This window comes from Periplaneta americana, chromosome 3, assembly GCF_040183065.1.
Source record: "Periplaneta americana isolate PAMFEO1 chromosome 3, P.americana_PAMFEO1_priV1, whole genome shotgun sequence".
Classification (NCBI taxonomy): domain Eukaryota; kingdom Metazoa; phylum Arthropoda; class Insecta; order Blattodea; family Blattidae; genus Periplaneta; species Periplaneta americana.
Genome location: NC_091119.1, coordinates 425,696 through 451,988, shown reverse-complemented (window position 1 = coordinate 451,988; position 26,293 = coordinate 425,696). Strand labels below are relative to the sequence as shown.

The 26,293-nt window shown below is 41.1% G+C and overlaps 1 protein-coding gene across 1 annotated transcript; it reads left to right on the top strand.

The window, feature by feature from the left end:
• Nucleotides 1-1,619: 1,619 nt before the first annotated feature.
• On the top strand, nt 1,620-22,781 carry LOC138695735 (zinc finger protein 235-like). Its single transcript, XM_069819876.1, has 5 exons — nt 1,620-1,711; nt 13,280-13,368; nt 14,035-14,145; nt 14,698-14,780; nt 20,177-22,781. Exons 2-5 carry the CDS (start codon nt 13,285-13,287, stop codon nt 21,222-21,224), a joined length of 1,326 nt encoding a protein of 441 aa, XP_069675977.1. The 5' UTR covers nt 1,620-1,711; nt 13,280-13,284; the 3' UTR covers nt 21,225-22,781.
• Nucleotides 22,782-26,293: the final 3,512 nt, after the last annotated feature.

Below are 26,293 nucleotides of genomic sequence, written 5' to 3'. Positions count from 1 at the left end.
GAAAGTCCAGGATAACAGAGAGGATTTGGAATTGAACGGGTTAAATCAGCTGCTTGTCTTTGCATTTACCATACACCATAAACTAGGGGACACAGTTCGTGACTTCATAGTAGCACTAGATGTTATTTGAGGAGTCACGTACGACTTATGAAGAGGTCTATAGGATTTCATCAATGTTATTATCAGTCAATGTTTTTTCGATGCTACATTTTTCTTACCAGGTACATTTCTTGGCAGCAACCATACTTCGCCAATATGTGCATTGTTGTCCCAGTCACACTTTGCCATCATTCAGTTGTTCAGCATCCTAGCCGAAAGTTTCATACGGAACCTTGAACGGACATATTTTAAACAAAGATAACATCATTTACTGGCACAGATACTTAAATGACTTACTAATACTATAGAAGCGACAGATTGAATAGCTGCATTCTGTTTACTCTTGTGCCCTTTTAGAATGTGGCATCCTGTCTGGAACTCGCGTTACGGAATGCGCGCTGTTTCGAGTCCTCATGGGGGAAGAAATTTTTTCATTAAATTTTGGCCAGTGTATGGGACCGGTGCCCACCCTGCACTTGGGGAGCTATGATAGGTAGCGATATCCATTTGCAAAAACCAGCTATAATGGCTGGGGGATCACACGATACCTTCAGCCTGGTTGGATGATCGTCCACCTCTATGGCATGTGAACGTGAGGCCAGCAGCTGGCCCTTCAAGGGCTGTGGCGCCATGGATTATTATATCTAAGTATGGCCTACAAATGAATTCACCCCATTAAGTTGTCATTGCCAAACTACAAAAGAAAAAAGAAATTAAGACTGGAATTATAAGCCATTTGTTGAAAATGCCTAATTGGTATGCATGTCTTGAGTTTTAGGATTGTGGTGGTGGTGGTGTTGGTGTCAGATTGCCGACAGGTGCAAAGAGTACTAACTTACTTTCATTTAAGTTGTTCAGTTATCATAAAACTACAATTTTAACATCTTTTCGAAGTTATCCATTTCAATAAGAGCACTTATGACACATGAAATCAGGCTCTGAAGTTGTGTTTTCGTCAGTAGATGCCTTCATTTAATTTAAAATATTAATTATTAATATTCCTTCTTATGTTTCTACACTCCTTCCTCTGCTTCTCATATCATACTTAGTGCAATAACAATGAGGGTTTATTAAGTATTTTCTGCCCCATCATTCTATGAATGTCGCAACTAGATAGCAAGGTTATAATTTGGGACTGGATAACGCGTTTCTGTTGCTGGGATGACTGGCCGTGAACTTTTCGTTTCATTTCACGAGACTTTGCGAATGGCTGTAAGAAAATTAAATATTCGGCAACGGTTTAGTAACACAAACACAAAGTGGTGAAGCAGATTTTAATATTCTGTTGTTAAACTCCTCACATTCTTCCTCGGTTTCCATAATCATAAGCAGGAAAAAGTACGAAATATAAATTAAAGACAGATATTAATGGACTCTCATTAGCTTGGAACCAACACGTGGCAAAAATACTATGGAGCATCTTGTACTGTGGCTCAGAGAGAGAGAGAGAGAGAGAGAGAGAGAGAGAGAGAGAGAGTGTGTGTGTGTGTGTGTGTTTTTTTTTATAGTTATCACGGCAGCCTAGATCTAGCCACGCGCTACATTTTATTCAATTATATGTGAATCTATTTGGTATTAGCTCTGGACTAATTAAGTTGTTGTACTATTACAGGTAGGTACGTATTGAATACTTGTCTTTGAATATTTGTTTAAACGGATAGGGTATATATTATATTGTGGTACGATTACTTGCACTACATCTGTGGACCTAATACAAGTAAGTTTCCTTGCAATAAATGCGTACTTTAATTTTATCTTAAATCTTTAAGTTTTATTTGAGGATTCTGAAAATGAATTCTACGCTCTACGAAAATTTTAGAACACGGATTGCACCTACCAAATTATGTCTTAAAATACTAAAAAGAGCAGGTTTTTCTGCGTTTGTCGAATGCGCATCATTATATTTACGAAAAGGCACTTTTCAGTGCCAATAATTTATTTTGTGTGCACAAGGTTGGAATTTTTAAGTAAGAGGGAAAGGGTGCAATCCATGTTCTGGAGTTCATCCGCGCCTGAATTATTCTCATAGTTGTGTTTAGAAGTATGAACGAACTGTTATTACCACGCAATACACTCTGGAGTTGTTCAGTTCTGCCTGGTATTGCGTTACACCTAACAGCGCGCAGTGGGCCAGAATTCGAATCTAGCAGGAAAAAAATAAAAATTCAACTTACTTTATTCCCCATTTTCTCCCTCTGAATCTGTTAACAGATAAGCATAGCTTAAGAAAATCGACCTTAGAGACGAAAAATAAACGGACATGTTTATATATCACAACCGTAATCTGCACCTCCTTGAGGGAGCGTTCCGTCTCGTCGCTAGTTGTGTGTTAGCAGTGAACTTTATTGGTTGTTGGTTTGGTGCCAGTGTATTATTGTGAATATCTGAAGTATGGAAAAGAAAGCTACAGATATGCACTTGCAAATCAATATAGTTAAAATTCTCGTTTTTTCATCAGTAATTTATATTGGAGGTGTTAACAAGCTGACGTAATCAGCGAGTAAAATTCTTATTTTCTAAATTTACACAGTAATTTAAAAATGTATCCAAATGTATCCGTTTACATTTTCATACCAAAATGTACAGAAACTCATAAGGATTGAGGGTAAAGTTTCAGTATGTGCCCAAATTTGCCCAATTCTTAGAAATTTTATTTTATTTGCAGAGGCGCGCGTTTCGCCGCGATCTCCCATAACGCATCGTGAGCTGTGAGAAGTATTGAGTGATAAAACACAGAGTGAGGATCAGCTGGTGCATTATGTAGAATCTAAACTAAACATAGAGGACTCTTCTTCTTCTTCTTCTTCTGAAGTATTACGTTGTATTAAAATGACATTGAGTATTTTAAATTGCAGATTTCAAGAGCGATGACGAAAAGTAATAGAATGAAACTAGGTTTCTAACAATAAATTCCAATTCGCTACATTTCTCTGATGAAGTTTATTAAGCTACATCACAAAATTTTAAAACGGCCAGTTCATTTTCGTTCACCTAGAAAACTCTTTGACTAAAGAGGAATGAAAACTAAACAGAAAAGGTTAGAAGCTTTAATTAAAGAGCGATCGCAATAAGAATTAACAGTGGCTGCTCAAATCTCACCTCGAGCTTCCGGTAAAAAGGACGCAGCAAAAATTATTAAGAACAATACCGAAACTACCCCTTGCAGAGCCACTACTGTAGATACAGAAAGGCATACGAGTCATCCCACCCATTACCTATTCCATATTCTCCAGAAGAAGCTTTGTCATTTCTTGTAGACAATAATTTATCTAAAATCCAATATAGTAATATAGGCATGGGAGCTAAACAGAGGCACAGTAATATGTATCCATCATACAATACTGTCAGGGAAGCAAAATTAAGAAGTTATCCACCAAAAGAAAACGTGAAAGTTGCAGAATATTTCGCCGAAATAGATTTATAGTCATTGTTAGATTACATAATTGAACGACTTGTGAAGATTAATGCAACCAAGTCGAAGAGTGAAGGAAAATAAAGCAGGTAAAAGTGAGAATTCTAAATGAGGCAGTAGAACAAGTGGACAGCTTCATATACTTGGGGTGTACTGTAAACAGTAACATGAGCTGCTGCCAGGAAGTCAAAAGGAGGATAGCAATGGCAAAGGAAGCTTTTGATAGAAAAAGGAGCATCTTCTGCGGACCTCTGGAAAAAGAACTAAGGAAGAGACTGGTGAAGTGCTAGACGTGGCTTTTAAATCATTTAACACAGAAATTACTTCAAAACTGTAATTGTTTGATCCTCTACTCTTTGAACTGCAGTGTGAAAACTTGATGTTTGGTTGTGAAGAAAGTAGGCTATAGCCAAGCTTCTGATAAAGGATTTTCAAAGAATGATTTGATAACAATTGGACATTTATTTTGAGATTCAATATATTTCAGAGGAACAAACATACTTAGAAGACGTTCGACCGCAGGGAGTAAAGCAAGTCACCTTGTTTTGCTATATTGTGAAACTTGTTTGTACTGCTGGTCTACAAATGCACAAAATTCTTTAAGATTTTCAACGCTACAGTATACACATAGAAATAAGAATATATTTTGGAAACAATGTCTTCAATATCAATAGGAAGGGCATCAGCAGCCATCTGGACAGTATTGTGAATTATGTCAGCAGAACACCCAACCCCAAGTAAGTTATGACCTAATTTTCCTTTCAGTTTTCTAAAGACATTGACGCCCTTTCTAGATACATCTCCAAAAGTGCAGTTCGTATTATCTGCACAAAGAGCAATTGGTTTTTCTTTAAAATGTAGCAATAATTTCTGAAGTTTTCTCCAGGCAAAGATTTAAGATCTAGTATGTAACTTTAATCCCCTCAGTAGGATTAAAGCAACTGACAAGCAATGGAAATATTTTTACGTCCTTATGGTTTGATGCATCCGTCATTATTGAAATAAAATTGGTTTTCTGTAAATCAGATTCTAGTTGAGAAATGGAAAATGGGGTGGAAATATCTAATATAATTGCTTTGGTTTTGCTGTGGCCATAATTAAATTTTGGTTCAAAAGTTTAGAAGTAGGCTGCAGTCCATTCATCTGAAGGATTGGTTGTGGTGGATAGTATGGTAAGCGAACCCTCCTTCACCAGCTGCTAATTTCATATCTTTATCACCAGAACTTTAGTATTAGTCAATACGTTGTTAGAAGTACTTGCACACACCATTCTTTTATGTTTCTCACTGTTTGTATATCCGATCGCCCCTCATGGCTTATACTGAAAGTAAATGCACACTTATTGCATCGAACATCTGAGTCAGAAATTGTTTTTTAATGTACGGATATTCCTTTTGTAAGTTACTATTAAAACACACACTTCCTTTTCGACTGTGGCATATTATTAATTTCAAGTGTTGTAGCAGTTACAATTTACAAAACTTCACTGTATTTTATTATTTCACAAATGCAGAACACAGTATTGTCTTCTAGCAAAGTCACAACGGTAATGGATTTCTTTTGACTGAAGCATATTATGCGTTTACAGTTTTCGTTATTGTTGGCAGCATTCACATCAAACAGAGTGATTACGACTGGTTGGTTGGCGTCGTCTTACCACAGCGAGCATAGAGTGGCACAGTTCAATTTCGGCAACTGTACTTTCCATGCGAAGTGTCCACATGGTTTCAGGTGTATATGTTTTGTATACCCATAATATAAACAGCACTTCGATTGTCATTTGTCAGTAACTTTAAATTTTTCATCAAACTGATGCAAAACAATACATCGTAAATTTTTTAGAACTATAGTTAATGACGTCATATGCATATAAGTCAATGCCACAAAAAAAGGGACATATTGGCGTCCCATTTTACCTTAAAAAATACGGGACAGACGAAAAAAAGGGGACTGACCCGGCTAATACAGGATGTCTGGTCACCTTAACGTAGAGCATTCACGAATATTGCACACTTTTATTGACGCTGTAAACTAATCTTCAAAACTTCTATCACAGCCACATCACATTTTCAATTCTTATATATCACTACATTAATATATTTATTATTCGAAAAAAAAATACACAACGAACTAAATGTAATTATGAAAGTCGCCATATTTTCTCCACGCCATCACGATCCATTTCCACTAGGTGGCACTCAATACGTAGCAGGAATGGCAATATACGCAAACGAAATGATATTAAACGTTAGGAATGTGACTACAGATGTGTGGTATTATGAGACAGGTTAGGTTAGGTTAAATTAGGTGTTTATTATGTGAGAGGTTAGGTTAGGTTAGATTAGGTGTATATTATTATGTGAGAGGTTAGGGTAGGTTTAAGTAGTTTAGTATTATTACTTAGTTAGCGCCACTGATATTCACTCCAGTCTCAGCTTCAAATTACCTCACATTAACGAAATATGATCTTATTTTCATTCACACACGACGATTTTTGTAAGGTACGTATTTATGGCTGGTTGGGTGGGCATAAAGCTCTCCCAGTGATCGTATCAGTTTCTACTAATCAGGACTATATATCCAAGACATTTTTAATATGTTATTTTACGACGATGTATCAACATCTTAGGTTTTTTTAGCGTCTGAATGAGATGAAGGTGATAATGCCTCTCAAATGAGTCCGGCGTCCAGCACCGATAGTTACCCAGCATTTGCTCATATTGGGTTGAAGAAAAACCCCGGAAAAAACCTTAACCAGGTAACTTGCCCCGTCCGGAATTCGAACCCGGGTCACCTGGTTTCGCGGCTAGACGCGCTAACCGTTACTCCACAGGTGTGGACTCCAAGACATTTCAGGGTATTGTGACAGCGACGTGAGAATCGAACTCACGACCAGCGTCCCGCATGAAAGCAGATCGCACAGGCTCCACGGAACATTGAGTGACGTCGCGCGGTGGAGAGAAGAGAGAGGGTGTATTACGTAACGCGACGAGTTTGCGCGCGCGCATCTGGTGCTGGTAGAGAGGAGAGGGCCCTGGATTTCTCTGGAATGCCATCTCTAGAGACGGGTCGAACCTTCGATGTTACGTCGCTGTGGTTATAAATTACGTCGCGAAGGAACGACGGCAGTTTCAGAGTTTTCAGTTATTCAGTCAGTGAGAAAGCCAGAGCAAGCAAGCCAGCCGGAGTTCGACTCGAGTGTGCGTCCGCATCTGCGTCAGCATCCGAAGGCCTGAGTTCGAGTGCAGTGGACCGCAGTTGGAGGGACCTGAGTTCGAGTGCAGTGGACCGCAGTAGGAGGGACCCGAGTTCGAGTACAGTGAACTGTCTCTGAAGGTCTGTGGTTCGAGATACTGTGAACTCGAGTGACTGAGATAGAAGAACTGTGAACTGGGAACTGACATTACTGTGTTGTAAATAGTGCTTTGTAAATATTAGTTAAGATTAACAGTTCATTGTTGTTCGTACTAGTCCAAGTAAATTGTCATTGTCGTCGGTGGAGTGCTATAACGAATACTGTGTTGAATGAAAATTCCAATTGTTGCCGAGAGCGTTTAAGGCGAATTGTAGAAAGGAATTATTGTTGTGACGAATAAATTACATTGTTGTTACTAATAAAAATCACATTGGTGTCAGAAGTGGGATATTATCGACAATGGAGAACCTACAGCAGATCCTGCAAGCCTTCACGGAAATGAAAGCAGAAATGAACAAGCACATCAGTGAGGTGAAAAGTGATATAAGTGACGTGAAAGCAGAAATGAAAGACGACATGAACGACATGAACAAGCACATCAGTGAGGTCAAGAACGATATAAGTGAAGTGAAAACGGAGATGAAAAGTGACATAAGCGGAGTGAAAGATGACGTCACTTCGCAAATTGAAAGCGTTTCGGCCCACGTAGATGGAATTGTCGCCATCGTGAAAGACGAACTCAAAGCCGATCTTGACAACCTAAACAAGAATTTTACAACTATAAACGAGACAGTAACCGAATTGAGACAGGAGGTAGACCATTTCGATGGCAAAATCCGTGATCTCGAGCGTCGTCAAGAGCAGACGAGCGAGTTGCTGGACAAGACGAGTGAGATGATGGATAAACACGCTGAGGAAAACAAGCACATTCTCGCGTTGGTGGATCGCCAGGCTAGAGAACATAAACAGATAGTTGCCGAGGAGGTTCGACGTGCCATGCAAGAAGCGGCCACAGAGTTGAGGACTCCATATAGTGGCCCTGCGGAATCATCGCCTTCAGCCAGACATCACAACGTCAAGACGCCGAAGTTCGACGGTACGACGTCTTGGGCGATATTCCGTCGCCAGTTCGAGGCCACCGCAGCACATAATGGGTGGACCCCAGCGGAGAAGACTACTCAGCTGCTGACCGCGCTTCAAGGACAGGCGTCGGAGATTCTTCACAGCGTTCCAGAAGATGGGACAGCCGCTGAGATAATGGCGGCCCTGGAGGGACGTTATGGTGACCATCAACTTGCTGCAGCATTTAGGACCCAACTAAAAACGAGGGTCCAACAGTCAGGAGAGTCCCTGCAAGAATTCGCGATGGCGGTGGAACAACTTGCCCATAAGGCCCTCAGGGGCCTACCTAATGACTTCATCGCTGGAGAGGCGGCCTACACTTTCGGCAGCGGAGTTCGAGACCCGGAAATAAAACAACAGCTACTCTTAGCAGAGCATCGCACCATCAACGCAGCTCTGGCGGCGGCCCTCAGGATGGAGGCAGCAAAGTTGACGGCGAACGTCTCGGCATCGCACCGGATTAGGAGCGTCGCGGCGGCCGACGTCGAGGAACGTCAACCGAAATCACCCGAGCGACGAAGACGAGGAGTGCCCACCTGCTGGTCCTGCGGCGAGCCTGGACACCTGAGGAGGGACTGTGACCGATCTGGTCACAAACAGGAAAACTAAAAGGGGCCGATGCGACGAGGGGCACGTCGGCGCCGTCATCACCATCCCCTCGGCTGATCTTGAAGACGGTTAACAGAAGATGCGACGATGGGCTGATTGCTGACGGATGGATAAGAGGCCGCCCATGCAGAGTACTGGTAGACACCGGGGCGTCGCTCACTATCGCCAGACCGGAAGTCGTGCGTGGACTACCTGGGAGGACACCGCTGCGCCGGTATGAACTACGTACTGCCTCAGGCGAGAACCTGCCCATCCAAAAAGAGGTTTTCCTGGACTTGACCTTGGGAAAGAGGAGACTGGAGATGTGGGTGTTCGTCGCCAACATCACTGAAGACGTCATCCTGGGACTCGACGCCATGCGGATCTTCGATGCAACGGTGGATGTCAGGCGCCGTATCCTGCGTTTTGGTCAGGATGAAGTGTTCCTGAGGGACGTCGAAGACCAACCCATGGCCAGCAGACTCACCCTGGAGAATCAAGTGACAATCCCAGCAGGCTGCGAGATGGTGGTGACGGCAAGACTGGACGGACAACCTAAGAGAAACCTGCTCCTTGACTCGCAAACAACTCCGATAGATGGGGTTTATGTGGCCAGATCCCTACTCCCGAATCAGAAGGTGGTACCGGTGAGGGTCCTGAATGTCACCAATCGGGACAAGGAGGTGCCTAGTGGAACTGTACTAGGTAACGTCGAGCCGGTGGTGTCTGTGACGTCGCTGGCAGAAAACGAGGAGTGTCACCGACCACATCCAGATCTAGACCCATCACTGAAAGAGCTGGCTCGAGAATTGCCAGCGAATTTAAGCAAAAGAGAAAGAAGACAAGTCCACGATCTACTGACAGAATTTCAGGACGTGTTCAGTCTGTCTGAAAATGACTACGGGAGAACGGAGAAAGTTCAGCACCGCATCGACACCGGAAATGCTCCCCCAATCAGACAACCTCCTCGACGCGTCCCTCTAGCTAAACAGAGGGAGATTGACAGCCAACTGGAGGGCATGAAAGCAAGAGGGGTCATCGAGGAATCCGACAGCCCTTGGTCATCACCTGTAGTGCTGGTGAAGAAGAAGAATGGGGACCTGCGTTTCTGCGTGGACTACAGAAGACTGAATGACGTCACCAGGAAAGACTGCTTTCCCCTCCCACGAATTGACGACACCTTGGACACCCTGGCCGGAGCAGAGTGGTTCTCGACGTTGGATCTCAAGTCAGGATACTGGCAGGTGGCGCTACATCCTGAGGACAAGGAGAAAACGGCATTCTCTACAGGCCAGGGACTATGGCAGTTCACCGTTATGCCGTTCGGCCTCTGCAACGCCCCGGCTACATTCCAGAGACTAATGGAGTCTGTAATGAGAGGCCTGACATACGACACCTGTTTGCTGTACCTTGATGACGTCATCGTGGTGGGCAAGACTTTCGGCGAACAGCTGTTGAACCTGAGGAAAGTGTTCGAGAGACTGCGACAAGCCAGACTGAAGTTGAACCCGAAGAAATGTCATCTATTCCAGAAGAAGGTCAACTACTTGGGACACGTAGTAGGGACCAACGGAGTGGCCACGGACCCGGAGAAGCTACAAGCCGTCAGAGGATGGCCGAGACCGAGGGACAAGCAGGAGCTGCGCCGCTTTCTCGGCCTCTGCACTTATTACAGAAGGTTCGTAGCTGGGTACGCCAACATCGCTAAGCCTCTAACCCAGCTGACCGAGGAGAAACGACAATTCCAGTGGACAGACGAGGCGGAGTCATCCTTCCAGTCGCTGAAAGAGGCGCTCTGCACTGCTTCTGTACTGGGATATCCCATCCCTGGAAGGAAGTTCACGCTCGACACGGACGCTAGCAACGTAGGCATCGGCGGAGTACTCTCTCAGGAACAGGACGGGCAAGAGAGGGTGATTGCCTACTTCAGCCGAACATTGTCCAAGGCTGAGAGAAACTACTGCGTGACCCGTAGAGAACTTCTTGCCATTGTCGAAGCCCTGAAGCATTTCCACAAATATTTGTATGGCCAGGAGTTCCATCTGAGGACAGACCATTCTGCACTCACCTGGCTATTGGGCTTCAAGAATCTGGAGGGGCAGACCGCCCGTTGGGTTCAACGACTGCAGGAGTACAACTTCACCTCCGAACACCGCCATTGGAAGAAACATTCCAACGCTGATGCCTTATCACGACGTCCGTGCCCGGATGGCTGCAAACACTGCCTGAAAGTAGAAGAGCGGGATGGCGCCCACGCAGTCAGAGCAATGCCGCCCAGCCGAGCCCAGGATGGGATAACGCCGCCATAAGGAGGGAGCAGCTGGAGGACCCAAACATTGGACAGCTACTGCGTGATGTGGAGTCCGGCCAGAGACCAGTATGGGCCGATATCGCCAACCGTAGCACCACTTACAAGAGCTACTGGGCCCAGTGGGAATCCTTCACTGTCAAGGACGGTATCCTGAAGAGGATTTGGGAGTCGGCCGATGGAAGGACCCGCATAGAACAACTTGTCCTGCCCAGGAGCAAGTTGAAGGAAGTGCTGGAGGAGACTCATGCTGGAGTGACTGGAGGCCACCTGGGAGCCAACAGGACGCTGGACAAGTTAAGGCAGAGGTTCTATTGGTTGCATATGAGAACCGATACGGAACAATGGTGCCGAAGATGCGACACCTGTGCAGCCAGTCGCGGACCAAGGACCCGCAGCAGGGGAGCCATGCAGCAGTACAACGTGGGAGCTCCTTTTGAGAGGATCGCCATTGATGTTGCTGGACCGTTCCCGGTCACGGATCGCGGGAACCGCTACCTGCTAGTCGCCATGGATTACTTCACAAAATGGCCAGAGGTGTACGCGATTCCCAACCAAGAGGCTTCGACGGTGGCCGACGCGCTGCTTGACAACTTCATCTGCCGATTCGGGGTGCCCCGGGAATTGCATAGCGATCAGGGGCGCAACTTCGAATCCAACCTGATGGGAGAATTGTTCGAGCGTCTGGAGGTGCATAAAACCAGGACCACTCCCCTCCACCCACAGTCCGACGGCATGGTGGAACGATACATCAAAACCGTGGAGGAGCACCTGCGGAAGGTGGTGTCCAACCATCAGCGAGACTGGGATGCCAGAGTTCCACTGTTCCTCTTGGCCTACAGAGCTTCGGTCCACGATACAACAGGGATGACACCGGCAAACATGGTCTTCGGGAGAGAGCTGCGCCTGCCCTGTGATCTGCTGTTTGGCACGCCACCCAGCGCCGACCAGCCAGCGACTGACTATGTGGCAGAACTCACCGAGAAGTTGAATGGAGTTCACCAACTGGCCAGAGAGCACCTCAAGATGGCCAGCGACAGGATGAAGGTGCGCTACGACAGATTAGCCAACTCTGCAGGATTCCAGGAGGGCGACCTGGTGTGGCTGTATCGACCTACCAGGACCAAAGGGAAATCACCAAAGCTGCAGCGTGCCTGGGATGGACCATACCGCGTGGTGACCCGGATCAACGACGTGGTGTACCGCATCCAGCGACAACCTCGAGGGAAGATGATGGTGGTGCATCTGGACCGATTAGCATCCTACCAAGGGACTGCCCGGGACGAGCAGCCCTAAGGAGGGGGCAATGTGACAGTGACGTGAGAATCGAACTCACGACCAGCGTCCCGCATGAAAGCAGATCGCACAGGCTCCACGGAACATTGAGTGACGTCGCGCGGTGGAGAGAAGAGAGAGGGTATATTACGTAACGCGACGAGTTTGCGCGCGCATCTGGTGCTGGTAGAGAGGAGAGGGCCCTGGATTTCTCTGGAATGCCATCTCTAGAGACGGGTCGAACCTTCGATGTTACGTCGCTGTGGTTATAAATTACGGTCGCGAAGGAACGACGGCAGTTTCAGAGTTTTCAGTTATTCAGTCAGTGAGAAAGCCAGAGCAAGCAAGCCAGCCGGAGTTCGACTCGAGTGTGCGTCCGCATCTGCGTCAGCATCCGAAGGCCTGAGTTCGAGTGCAGTGGACCGCAGTTGGAGGGACCTGAGTTCGAGTGCAGTGGACCGCAGTTGGAGGGACCAGAGTTCGAGTACAGTGAACTGTCTCTGAAGGTCTGTGGTTCGAGATACTGTGAACTCGAGTGACTGAGATAGAAGAACTGTGAACTGGGAACTGACATTACTGTGTTGTAAATAGTGCTTTGTAAATATTAGTTAAGATTAACAGTTCATTGTTGTTCGTACTAGTCCAAGTAAATTGTCATTGTCGTCGGTGGAGTGCTATAACGAATACTGTGTTGAGTGAAAATTCCAATTGTTGCCGAGAGCGTTTAAGGCGAATTGTAGAAAGGAATTATTGTTGTGACGAATAAATTACATTGTTGTTACTAATAAAAATCACAGTATTTTTAGCAAGTTCCTATAGTGTGAGGGACATAACTAACCTTCACCCCTTATATTTTCAGTAGTAGTGCAATATTTGGTGATTTTTTGTGCACTACTATTGCATGAATTGCTGATTCATTTCCATGCTGTTGGCAACAGTGACTTCTGTCTGCTTGTATCTTTGTCCTGCCAGCATGTGCTGGTATACTTCAATGATTGGTAAATGGAGCCAGTAATTCAATTCACAACGACATAATCCATTAATAGCGAACGTATTTTTGATTGAAAGACGATAAGTAAAACTTGACTATAGGTAAGCACCATCACGATACATGGTAGATGTCACAAATCACTGCCGGGTGGCACAGATCACAGATCTAGGGGTCTTCTGTTACACTGTCACAACGGCATAGGTAAAGTGGTGCTTATCCATATTCAATTAAAAGAGCCAACAGCTCACATTCAGCGGATGAATGTCAGTTTCTATTGGATTGTTTCAGTTGTGATGGATTTAATCAAGACGGAACCCGAAGTCGATCCTTTGGCTGGACAATCAAATGATACCGAAGAGAAGAAGCATTCACTAAAGGTAAAGTGACGCATGATAAAGCCATTTCAGTAATTCTCTATAAAACGCCGTGGATTCATATATGTCCCTTTTGTATTCACAACTGAAACGTGGTATTTTAGGTTGAGGGGAAAGTCAAAATTCTGTTTCTGTGTTTTTTTCACATATGCCACTTTGGGAATAATTGCTCACCTCGTAGCCATTTTACTGTTAACAGTTGTACCTATGTTCTGCATTAAGTCGGTATTTGACAGTACGAACATCATGTATAAAATGGTTATGGTGAAAGAATAATGGTGAGGTTGATGGGGACTTAAGCCCTCCATTGTATCGTATATGAAAGGGTCAGAAGCAAATGGGTTAAATGTACCCAGGGTACGCTAAAGAATAAAAAATTGTAGTGTCAAGGGATTATATATTTTAACGACATCACATATTAAGATTGAAAATCAAATCTTTCCGTAATTCAGTAAGGCTTATACATTTTCAAAGATAACTGAAGTGCACTTAAACCCCTGTGCTTCTGACTCTTTCGTGTGGAATGGATGTTGTCTGTGCAGGTGGACCAAGTATTTTTTTTTCTTTTTCATCTTGTACAGAGTGCAGGCTCTACCACCAGCAATACTCTTGAACATGTGCAAGCGGCGCAGACAAATAATTGACTTATATTGTGTTCTCTTTCTGCAGACAGCGACTGCAGGTGACCTGTACGTGACAGAAATAAAGGCAGAAGTTGTGGACCAGAGGGAACTGAAGTGTGAGGAGACTGCTGTGCCTGTAGTGAAGTGTGAAGCCGGGGTGAGTTTTGTGCTTACACTGCCTTGTTTTCATTTCATAAATGTGCTGGCTCGATACAGTAATCAGTAGCGCCCTTATCCATTCCCTTGCATGCACTGTGACAGTTGTCTTGTCTGTTACTCCTGAAGGGGCACTTGAAGTCAGTGAAACTCTTTTTTTACAAACAAAAATCGGAGCAGATCTCTTCCGATTTTTAAGTTACCCCAGTGCTGCACTCTGCTTCTTGTTTCCCTGCAAAGGACAAAGATGGAGATGATGTGATGTTATTAATGCAGCTTTATTAATAATTCGTTTCGGAAACTGCAGGACCTGGAAAATCTGCTGCTTGGGGCAAGATAATGCTAGGCACCAGCATGAACTTAGGTTGTCATTGCTCATAAATAAATTTATTGATATGTTTTCATGGATATTATCATTTCACACAATTCCTGAACATAATGTTTGTCTACTGTTGTTGCCAGAGATCTGTTAGAAGCAGATATATAATTGTGGGTTACCAATACTTGATGGAATTAATTGTTGGGCTGATGTGCTTTATTAACTCTTTTCCAGGAGGAATCTGTTGAATTGGACTTTGTGAAGGAAGAGCTGGCACTGGAAGTAACGACAGAGAAGGATGACGTATCATCTGAAGGGTGAGCACTCTTAGTTTACTAGTTTGCTTAAATGACAACAGAGAATATATTAAATTCATAATAGTTGATATGAATGGCTGAATATGTTTTGGGAACTAAAATAAGCTAATATGTTGGCCAGAGACCAATTGTCAGTGCGGATTCTGAATGTCACTCCAAATGTTAATACTAGCTTGTATCGGCATCCAGTGACAGTCTTTCGAAGTTGTGTTTATTCCCTTTACAAATGTAGGAGTGCTTGTATAGAATGAGGAGTACTTTATTTCTGTTTAGAATATATGCCTTGTTCGTAACGAATTAAATATAAACTACATAAATATAACACAAAAGTGAAAACAGTATGTATATAAGCCTAAGATCACAAATAATATTTGAATCGCCCCATGCAGAAAGGGCTTCAGTCTATTAGACCTAGTTTTGAGAAAACTAAAGAAAACATTCTGCACACTGCATTCCTTTCTGCATAGAACTCCGAGCCTGACGCTTCAGTTTCTATCTTTCCAAGCATTGGACTGAATACCTCTCTGCATAGGCCGATGGAGCCACTCATAAAGGTATGATTTCCATCGATATTTCGTTCTTACAAAATTTGTGATTGAAGCCCTTTCTGCATGGGCGATTCATTTAGCAAACATGAAAAGAAGACAATATGCTTATTAAAAAAGTAGGCCACTATTGTGTTTTCTAAGTTCCATGACAATCATGACTGAATTAGTCAAAAGTAACCCCCGTAATTTTCTCAGTTAGATAGAGTTTGTATTGAGAGAAAGCTCTTTGCACATTGTATTACACGGAAGGGGGAACTGAAAATATGACGCATCACCATTTTTATCTCCTTTGTCTGTTGGTAACTTATTTCTCAAATCATACAATATTGAATAGCCTATACTTTCGTGCAATATACTTTGGAAGTTGCTTTGAATTAGTCCAGCATTGCGCTCCCTGTGATATAAGACTATTTCTGGCGTGGCTACGTTGACGACTGTGGCTTGGTAATGAGCTGCTATCATATCGATGATGTTCAGGTAAAAGGGATTATCTCATGAAGGGAAATTTTTTTCAGAAACAGCTTTAATTAAATATTCAAATTCAAATCCAAATTTATTTACAATTTACATTTGAATTTACATTTGGATAGATACCCAAAATGAGCATATGCTCATGCTCGGGTGCAGTCCAGTGATCAGACATTATTATTAGTTACTAGATATGAAGGAATGTAAACATAGCTGTCATAAAACGTATCTTCAGATTTTGTAACTAAATTTAAACTAATTACAATAATTTGAGCAAGAAAGTCACATTTAAAGAATTGAGACTTAAGCCCTTTTACCTGTCTCCTTTTAATTGGGGATGTGTCAGGTTTCACACTGTCGTCGTCATGATGGAGATTGATTCTGTCTGGTAATTCTGAGATGGTAAAGTGCTGTTTCTCTCCAAGGGGGTGGTTGTGGAGGCAAGGTAATTTTATTCCGGATGGAGCCCTTACAAATATCTTTTTCATATTAGAGATAATTGTCCAGTCTACTGTAACATTAGAAGCCAATACGTCACATGCATGCAGGCATGTGACGTACAACTTGTAAGCTTGAAATGACTGCACGTCAGTTGCAAGGAGATATTGCACCAACGGATGTGGTGTGCTCTTACCGAACATCCCAACTCCCACTACAATCAGTCACTCGTGCTGCTGTTACCATTACTTCTAATCGCCGAAGTATGAAGCATTTGGTTGCAAGAAAATATGTCAAAATTAAAGATGTATCCAAGGTAAAATGTTTGAATAACACAAGATGGCTCATAATAAAGAGCTTGTTTGTATCTCACTGCAGTAGTGGGATCAGATATTAAGCAGCAGCTACTTTGTGTGGCTGGGAGCTTCTTCAGAGATAAGGCTGTAGCAGTGAATGTCTGTTTTTATTGTACAATGCGTTTTGTGGTTAGGTTAGCAGTCAGATACTCTTATGAAAAAAAAAGAAAAGGCAGATTACTTATTGGATGTGGATGAAAGGGTGAACAAAAGTGCAGAAGGATGTGGATACTTGCAATCTCATTTGAGAGCTGTAGTCAAGTGTATCAAATTTCTCACGAGTGTCAGGGAGATTATTTTAGAAACCATCTTTATTCCATTGGGCTCGCAGAGTATGTAATTCAATTTCAAATCGTCTTCTGACATTTGCCATTGTAGGTAATGCATGTTCTTAATGTCAATGAGCATTTACATATTCTGCAAGCACTCTCTTTGGTTCAACTAGGTTTACTACTTATTTTTATGTCCTAACTAGTATTTGTTATGAAGCTGTCAGGGAAAGCCAAAGTACTTTAATCGTAATCAATAATGTAAATCTCGTGATAGATTCCACTGCCTCAAACTGTTCATTTTGTGTAGAGTTTAAAAAATAAATTGCATCACCCTCTGTCAGCATTGCACATTTACAAATGACACAAATTGTTCATTTTCATCATGTGAAGCACTAATACATACAGGAACTGTATAAAATATTGATATTTTCGACCCCAGTACTGCTCGCAGATTTTTCAGCAAATTCAATATCATAACTGTGATCTCTTTCTCATGTCGCTCCTTTCAAGCTGTACACAACATGAAAAATCTGGAATCAGCCGATACTTATATTCCAGAGCTGAACACATCGGCTAGGAACTATATGTCGTCGGTGTCATCTTTAAAGAATTACCTCAGTAGTGTAAATAGACAAACTACAAAAGTAGAAATAAGCACAAATGTTGTATAAATTCATATTTGATTCATTCCATGAAGTGTTTCCACACTTGAAAAATATTATGCTAAATATGATTAACATTGTAAATTACTGATTTATTCTATTAAATCATACCAAATGATCTAAAAACTGCTATTATATCGATTCACATGTCCAATTAAGTTTTAAGTCCTATTAACGAATTAAATATGTTTTAATCGAAAATTCCAACCAATTAAATGTTATGGTGAAGGAAACGGAAGTAGCTTCTGAATTCTGTGTAGCTCAAAATATGTATATAATTTTCTTCGGTAAGCTAATATTGACAGATCTTTGGCATATAGTGTAAACTAATGTCTTGTCTTACTGCGTTGTGAAGCTAATGAGATTAATACTGAATGCACCAATCACTACACGCCAATCCCTGCTTTTACTTTTCCTGCTTTGAAGTTGTGGCCTAGACGATCATTGACTTTGGAAATAACGTATTGCATTTAGTTTTTTATTTTTGGGCGTATTGTTCTTTGTTAAAAAACAGTCGAAGATAGCTAAAAATTTATCCCTGTTTTGTCTCGCGGATATGCAACTGACTACTTCTGTTATTGTCCATGAAACTGTCCAAGCTCAGCTGTAGATTATCAGTTCACTTCCAAGGATTGTGTGCTGGTTATTGGAATGTCATTGTTGCACAGTTGAATTATTGGCATATTTACTGAAGCGAAGAGTTGTTACTGTCAATAAGTCTTAACTTGAAACTTTTATTTTCTTTTTTGTTCTAACTTTTTTAACGTCGTCAGTATCATTATACTCTTAATTATTCTTTGCAATATACATAAGTAAAATTAATATTATTTCTAAAAACGTGTGTTACTTTTTATAGGACATGGAATTATTAGAAAATAATATAGGGTGTTTTCATTCACAATTACAATTAAAATTCAGTTATGGAGATAATTAATGGATTAAAAGGCATGTGTTTAACCATTCAAAATTTTCAGTCAATCGACGTCTCTAATTACAGTATAACCAGTCTGGTATATACAGTCACAAAGCTTGAGTTGTTGAAGGTACTACGAACAATAGACTGTGCAGGTACTATTTCGCATTGTCTGTGATGAGGCAATAGTAACGATCCTAGTGGTTGGCAACTGTCTATGGATGCATATTTACTACGTATTGAGCCTCGTGTCTGTATATGCCAGTGGTATAACCTCACTAGTCCTAACCTATTGAGGCCAGGGTGTATTCGGATTAAGCCAGGGATGGGAATGCAAACCTTGAAACTCTTTATCCCCTACACTGACATCACATGTGTGTGTTATGTTTATGGGGCATTGTCAACATTATGTGCTGTCTGTCAGAAGAAGTTGACATATTGTAGGAAACAAGAAGTAATTGAGGGGTTTGCCGGAAGAAAGGCGGATAGACGTCTACGCCCTTCTTCAGGAAAACAGTTTAAAATGTAGTGAATAATTATAGTAGCGAAATTTTGTTTTGATTGTACTGTACATACCTGCAGGACAGGGCTGCGTGCGTACGTGCGCGATTTAGTCAGTCAGTCCACAAGTAGAGCTGGTGCTGCGTGTTACGCATACTGTACTGTGTGTGTTTTCTCTTGGTACAGACTAAGCAAATATATTATATAGTTCAATTTAGTCAGTCCAGTTGTTTCCTTTGACTGCTTTTTATGTTCATTATTATCCTTGCTTTAAGAGTAAACAATCTTATGAAACTCATAGATTCAGACGGAAATATTTTATGTTTTATAAAGAGATTTGTTACAATATTCAGATTTTTGGGCTTATTGTTATCAGGATTATACAAAGAATAAATTTTACTTATTTATGTTCACACAAAATGGAGATTTTCTTTTTCTGTTATATTCAGAGGTTTTGCTTTGCGTACTTAATGTCTACTCAGTATATCTGAAATAATGTAAATTACTTCAGAAGTAGATAATAAATGTCATAAAATATATCTTTGTTTCAATTCCGTGTCAAATTTAAATCTGAAATCTACATTAAATCCCCTAAGCAAATCATTATATGCATAAAGGGCGCGTAGACCGAAGTTTTATATGGTACAAATATAAGGAAATTTAATAATATAAATTGCCTAAATGCTACAAAACATTCATACTCGCTAAGATTTTTAATTTAATGTATAATTTTGTTCAATATCTGTATAACATTTTATTCAGGTGCGTTTTAAAATCTTAGATTACCTGTATCTCAATTCACCATATTGATGTATAGGCCCTTTTTCCTGTACACCCCTCAATTCATTCAGTTCAGTTTGAGACTATGGCGGAAATAAGGAAAGATCGGAGACTGCTGGATTTGCAGTGAAAGTCCTGCCCTTGGACAGATCTCTGTGAATAAATGAATTATTGTAAAGTAATTTGTACCATGTGTTGTACATTATGAGTTTCTAATTACCAAATTGAGTTCTGAGTTCAAATACTCCCTGTTTCGCTTTTTTTTTTGGTGTGTCCGGTTTATCCAGTAATATTGCTAATGCTACTAACAAGAGTCAATGCCTAAAATTTACTACTGAAGCAAATTTTTGAAGTGGGTTTATTTGATATCTCTCTGGCAGTGTTCCCCCCCCCCCCAGATTATTTTGTTATGTGCGAATTTATCAGTTTTATTATTTTGAACATATATTTCATTACAGACATCCCTCTACACATCAAACAATGACATTAGAATGTGATAGCTTTGCAGTGCAAAATCACGTGACAGGTGCGGAGGCTACAAAAAATCGCGACTCGCATGACAGATTTGCCTCTGGACATTCCTTTGACTCCTCCAAAGACGATGAATGTCTTAACGTTAGAGGGGAAGTTATTAGCGACGCAGCGGACGGCAGCAAAGGCAGCAGTTCATTCAAGTGTGACGTGTGCAATAAGAGCTTCACGAATTCCAGTAATCTGAGAGTGCATGCGCGCCGGCACAATGGCGAGAGGCCATATAAATGCGGCGTGTGTGGGAAGTCTTTCTTTGTTTCTGGAAATCTAAAAATACATGAACGGAGGCATACCGGCGAGAAACCATTCAAGTGTGATGTGTGTGGCAAGTGTTTTGCTGACTTCACGAACTGCAAGGTGCATGAGCGCCGCCACACGGGCGAGAAGCGCTTCAAGTGTGACATTTGCGGGAAGTGCTTCACTTCGGCGGGATATCTGAAGATCCACATCCGGCGGCATAAAGGCGAGAACTCGTTCAAGTGCGATGATTGCGGCGAGTGTTTTGTTTACTCTGCGGAATTCAAAGTCCATCTGCGCCAGCACTGCGACGAAAAGCCGTTCAAGTGCGATGTGTGCGGCAAATGCTTCCTGTACACGTCTTCGCTCACAGTCCACTTGCGCGGCCACTCCGGCGAAAAACCATTCAAATGCGGCATTTGTTGCAAATATTTCTCAACGCAGGGAAATCTCAAATGTCATGCCCGCCAGCACACGGGCGAGCGGCCGTTCAAATGTGGAGTCTGCGGCAAGTGCTTCTCGAATGGCAGCAACTTCCGAGTCCATTGTCGCCGTCACACGGGTGAGAAGCCATATAAATGTGGTGTTTGTGGGAAATGTTACGCCGTGTCCGGTCACCTCAGAATACATGAACGTATACATACGGGCGAAAAGCCATTCAAGTGCGATACCTGTGGTAGATGTTTCGCAGACCTGACAAACCTCAAAGTTCATACGCGCCAGCACGTTGTACAGTAGTAATATGCGTTACAAGAGCGGTATATTGAAGTTTTCATGTTCGAGGAAAAGTTTGAAAATGCGAAACGTAGTTGAGGTTTTTTAATTTCCGAGAATTTAAAGAAAACATATCGCTCGTGTATCGTACATTATTTTGTGCGAAGATCGTTTATTACATACGTGAAAGAGGAATTTCTATTTAGTTGCAATGAAATCTCCATCTTGTTTTCTGTTCTATGACGGCAAATTTGCAAAACAAAAATATCTGTCTTCAACATTGTTGCTTTAAAATGTTTTCTGTGTTTACTATACTCCAGCAGGTCGTGATATACGTCTGTCTTCCCCCCCCCCCCAGTCTATAAATGCGAACTTAAAACAAACAGTAAGGTTATGTAATGATTTATTTTTCATTTTAATATTTTAACAATATTATTTATATAATATATTGCAGTAATAATATCGGTATCTGGAATCTTGTTGATTTTTTCACGGCTTCCTTAATGTTACTTGCATCACAAATGCTGTAACTTTAGTGGAGTTGTAGAGTTTACTTAATTTTTGCAAATATTTAAAAACAATAATGAACAGTGCAATTTACGTGAAATTGCAGTGGTAAGTTTCCAATTTATAATTATTACTATATTGAACGTCTCTAAAAATAATATGTTAAAAGCCTAAAGCAGTAAAATGAATGTCGCGCTTAAGCGGTAAGAAGAGGAAAATTGTTATGTGTGTTAGGTTGGGGATACTGAATGTGGAATTTTACACTTTCCGCGGATTGATTTTGTGCGGACAAAGATAATTTATATGAAAAGTTGGTATACAGCTATACATATTGCGTTATAAATAGAACTGTGTCTAATAACTAATAGTTAGGTTTTGTCTGGTATGAATTACGTATTTTCTTCTTATGGTAAGAATGATTTCTAATTTTTTTTGTAAGATGTGTTAGTAGACTGAAATTCATTACTTATCTTGTTATTTATTGTACCTCTTGGTAGTTTTACTAGCTATATCTTCGAAGAACTTACGTTAAAATGATAATTAAATTCATATTAGAAATCTAATTTTGTGTTTGTGTGGGTCCCTAATGATGAACATATAATCTGTAATAGAGTAGAGAGAGAATAAATACAATGCTCCATACAAGGGTAGATGAGAAATAGGTAAGTTTTATTAGCAAACGTTGATATTGACTTAGACTGTTCAAACATGACTGCATTATAAACTTTAGTGAGACAACAGAGGTTGTTGCTGTTATTTTCTTTACAAATATTGCTTTCCTATTTCATTGCAATGCTTGAAGGATTATTTCTGTACTCATATCATTGACAGTATTGTGAACTTTAGCAGTATAAGAATGATTATAACTTTCATTTACAAATGTCAAAGCTTTGTTATCAATTTTTCGAGAAATTCAACACCACTACAAATTTGAATTGGACAGAAGAGGGAGATTTGGTTAAGTTTTATGTAGCATTTGTATCCACTTTGATTTCGCTGCCAATTTCTTGAGCTACCGATGCTCGTAATTTTAGTAAGCCTACATAATTATATATTGTTAGGTTAGACACACAAAACAACACAAACACAAGAACACAAGAAATACATCACACTAACATACGAAAACAAAAACACACACAAGATTGCATCCTCATTCAGAAAACAGAAATACAACATAGCATACAGAACAGAAAACACACTACAAAGACATCTCAACACACAAACAACACAAACAAATAAATAAAACCACACAGGCGTATACAAACTCACATGTAATAGTTGCGACAGTTTCTACATTGGACAGACAGGCAGATCATTCCAAAGTCGATACAAAGAACACATTAAAGCAATAACCAGAGGACACAATACATCTACATATTCCGAACTCATAACTAATGCTAATCACACATACAGTAACATAAATACAGACATGGAAATCCTACACATACAACCCAAAAACCAAAAACTCAACACACTAGAACAATATGAAATATACAGACACACTAAAACACACCCCAATTCTCAACACATAGATCAATTTCAGAACACACACACTATTTGACACAACTCTTCATCACACGAACGCACCCACATAACAGGCAGCGAAGTTGAGATAGCGCCGAGATCTAGTAGGCTCTGAGGATGGTGTGAAGAAGCACCGAAACAGCTGTAAGCCGCACATGCTTACATAATTAACACTAGTAAGATCGCCATTTAATCAATTATTTAATTTAAAGCATGTTACTCAGACCATACGATCAACCCTTCACCGCTTCCAAGGTGCAAATGATCTGGTATCAAAGGTGGTAATATTAATGGAAGGTTTCACTCTCATCACAAATTCTCCTCAAAATGGCCCTTAGGTATAAGCTGTTTCATAAAGATCTGAAAATACTTAATTTTAACGCCAATGGTATAAAAAGTCAACAGTTTGAATTTAAACAACTAAACTCCCACGATATTGATATTGCATGTATCTCAGAAACACATCTTAAACCAAACATAAAGATGAGACTCAGAAACTACACAAGATATAGGAATGACAGGGATCGACGTTATGGAGGTGGAACAGCCATTTTCATCAAATCGGATATTCCACATCGATTAGCCATCATCCCTACCTTTAATGTACTAGAAGCTACAGCTATTTATATTAGTTTTGAGAATTTAGAAGTCTTGGTTGCAACTGTATACAACCCACCACATGATTGTCTGGATAGAAATGATTTGGATTCCTTAATCTCGCTACATAAAAACTTCATTATATGCGGGGATCTCAATGCCGAACACAGCAAATGGAACTCTAGAATCAATACCCCGAAAGGCGAACTTCTTTTAGATCATTCCTTAACACACAATTACACTGTGCTCGGACCACTGGAACCAACGAGATGTCCCTGGATTGCTACGCATCACCCAGACGTTCTTGATATCTGTCTATTTCATGGAAAAAACATTCCTATACAACAACATTGTCTAACAGCACTAGATTCTGATCATATACCGGTGCTTATAACTTTCAGCAGATCCATCACTAGATATTTTAAACCAGTTAAAAGCCTTAAATTGATGAACTGGTATGAACATATCAAACGCCTACATGAGACTATCCCAGGAAATCCTTCACTTCAAAATAAATGTTATATTGACACAGCAATACAGATGTTTACTGATACCATAACAACTACCCTTGATGAAACAACAACGTTCTTACCTAAAACGTATAATACAAATAACAACACAGAATTGAAGTTCCTCGTCAAAGCTAAAAATCAAGCACGACGCCGTTGGCAATGTTTTGGAGATGTTCAGGCAAAGAGAGCTTATCAGCGAGCAATACGCATGAAATGTCATGCTTACATAGTCGAAGAATTTACAAACGAAGCTCAACAACTTTGACCAGGAGGAAGAGATTTTTGGACTTCCACTAAAAGGCTTCTTGGAAAATCTAAGTAAAAAATTCCAATTCCCATGCAAGATAATGTAGGCAATATGATTTATGAACCTCTGAACAAAGCAGAAATTCTGGCCAACAGTTTCTATGATAGATTCCGCCCATGTGCACAACCCTCAGATGACAATAAATTTCACTCTGGATGTTACTCAGCAAGTAAAACAAATACTTACTAGACCTCCATCGAAGATCATACCTCATGTAGGCCCTAAGGAAGTTAAAATTATCAGATAATAAAACACCAGGCCCAGATTCAATCTGTACGGAAGCACTGAAACGACTACCTAATCGTACACTGACACACGTCACTAAAATATTTAATTTATGCCTACGCTTTCACTATTTTCCTCTAACTTGGAAAACAGCTCACATAGCTATTCCTAAGCCTGGTAAAGACCCAATAAATCCCCATAGCTAGAGGCCAATAAGTCTGCTGAACTTTCTAAGTAAAACTTTTCAACGCTTAATATTAAATCGCCTCAGTCCAATCTTAAACTCACCTGAAAGAATAAATCACTTTCAATTTGGTTTTAAGAGTCTTCATAGTACCACAGATGCTTTGTTTAGATTGACATTTTTATACAACATGGCTTTCAACAACATAGCCATACAGTTGCTACCTTTCTGGACTCTGAACAGGCGTTTGATAAGGTATGGCACAATGGTCTGATATACAAACTACATCTGATATACAAACTCATATTTACATTCATCTGCTAAGCCACCGGCGTGGCTCAGTCGGTTAGGGCGCTTGCCTGCCGGTCTGAAGTTGCGTTCGGGCACGGGTTCGATTCCCGCTTGGGCTGATTATCTGGTTGGTTTTTTCCGAGGTTTTACCCAACCGTAATGTCAATGCCAGGTAATCTATGGCGAATCCTCGGCTTCATCTCGCTATCACCAATTTCATCGACGCTAAATAACCTAGTAGTTGATACATTTATCTGCTAGCTGACTACCTTCAAATTCGTAAATTTCAAGTGCGAATAGGAGCAGCTCTCTCTACCTCCAGAAACATCGAAGCAGGCGTTCCTCAAGGATCTGTTCCTGCACCTGTTCTTTACTCCATTCATGTACAGGATATGCTTACAATGCCGGACTGCCTACATAGTCTCTATGCTGATTACACTGTCATATTTACCAGACATTTTAATATTCATGCAGCTTGTGTCAACATGCAAAATGCCCTAAATATATTAACACAATGGTCAACCAAATGGAGGTTAAAAGTAAACGGCGAAAAATCTCAATTGATGGTCTTTACTAAACGTTTTCCCAGAATTATAGACCAACTGAGTATTCAAAACCAAATAATATCTTTTATCAGATCAGTTAAGTATCTTGGAGTACTTCTAGACAAACGTTTATCACATTCAAAACATAAGAGACAAAGCATTTCAAAGACACATGGCTCTCTATCCACTTTTCAAAAGTCTGACTTCAAGGAAAGCAAAAGTCCTGCTGTATACATCAGTCATCAGATCATACATCCACTACTGCTGTGAGATATGGGGCCAAGCTCATCCTCGCCACCTGAAGAGTCTGGAAGGAATTCAGAACAATCACTGGTGCACACTACCTCACGAACAATGTCGAACTCTACAATGAACTTCATATACCCTTCCTGGTTGCTCAT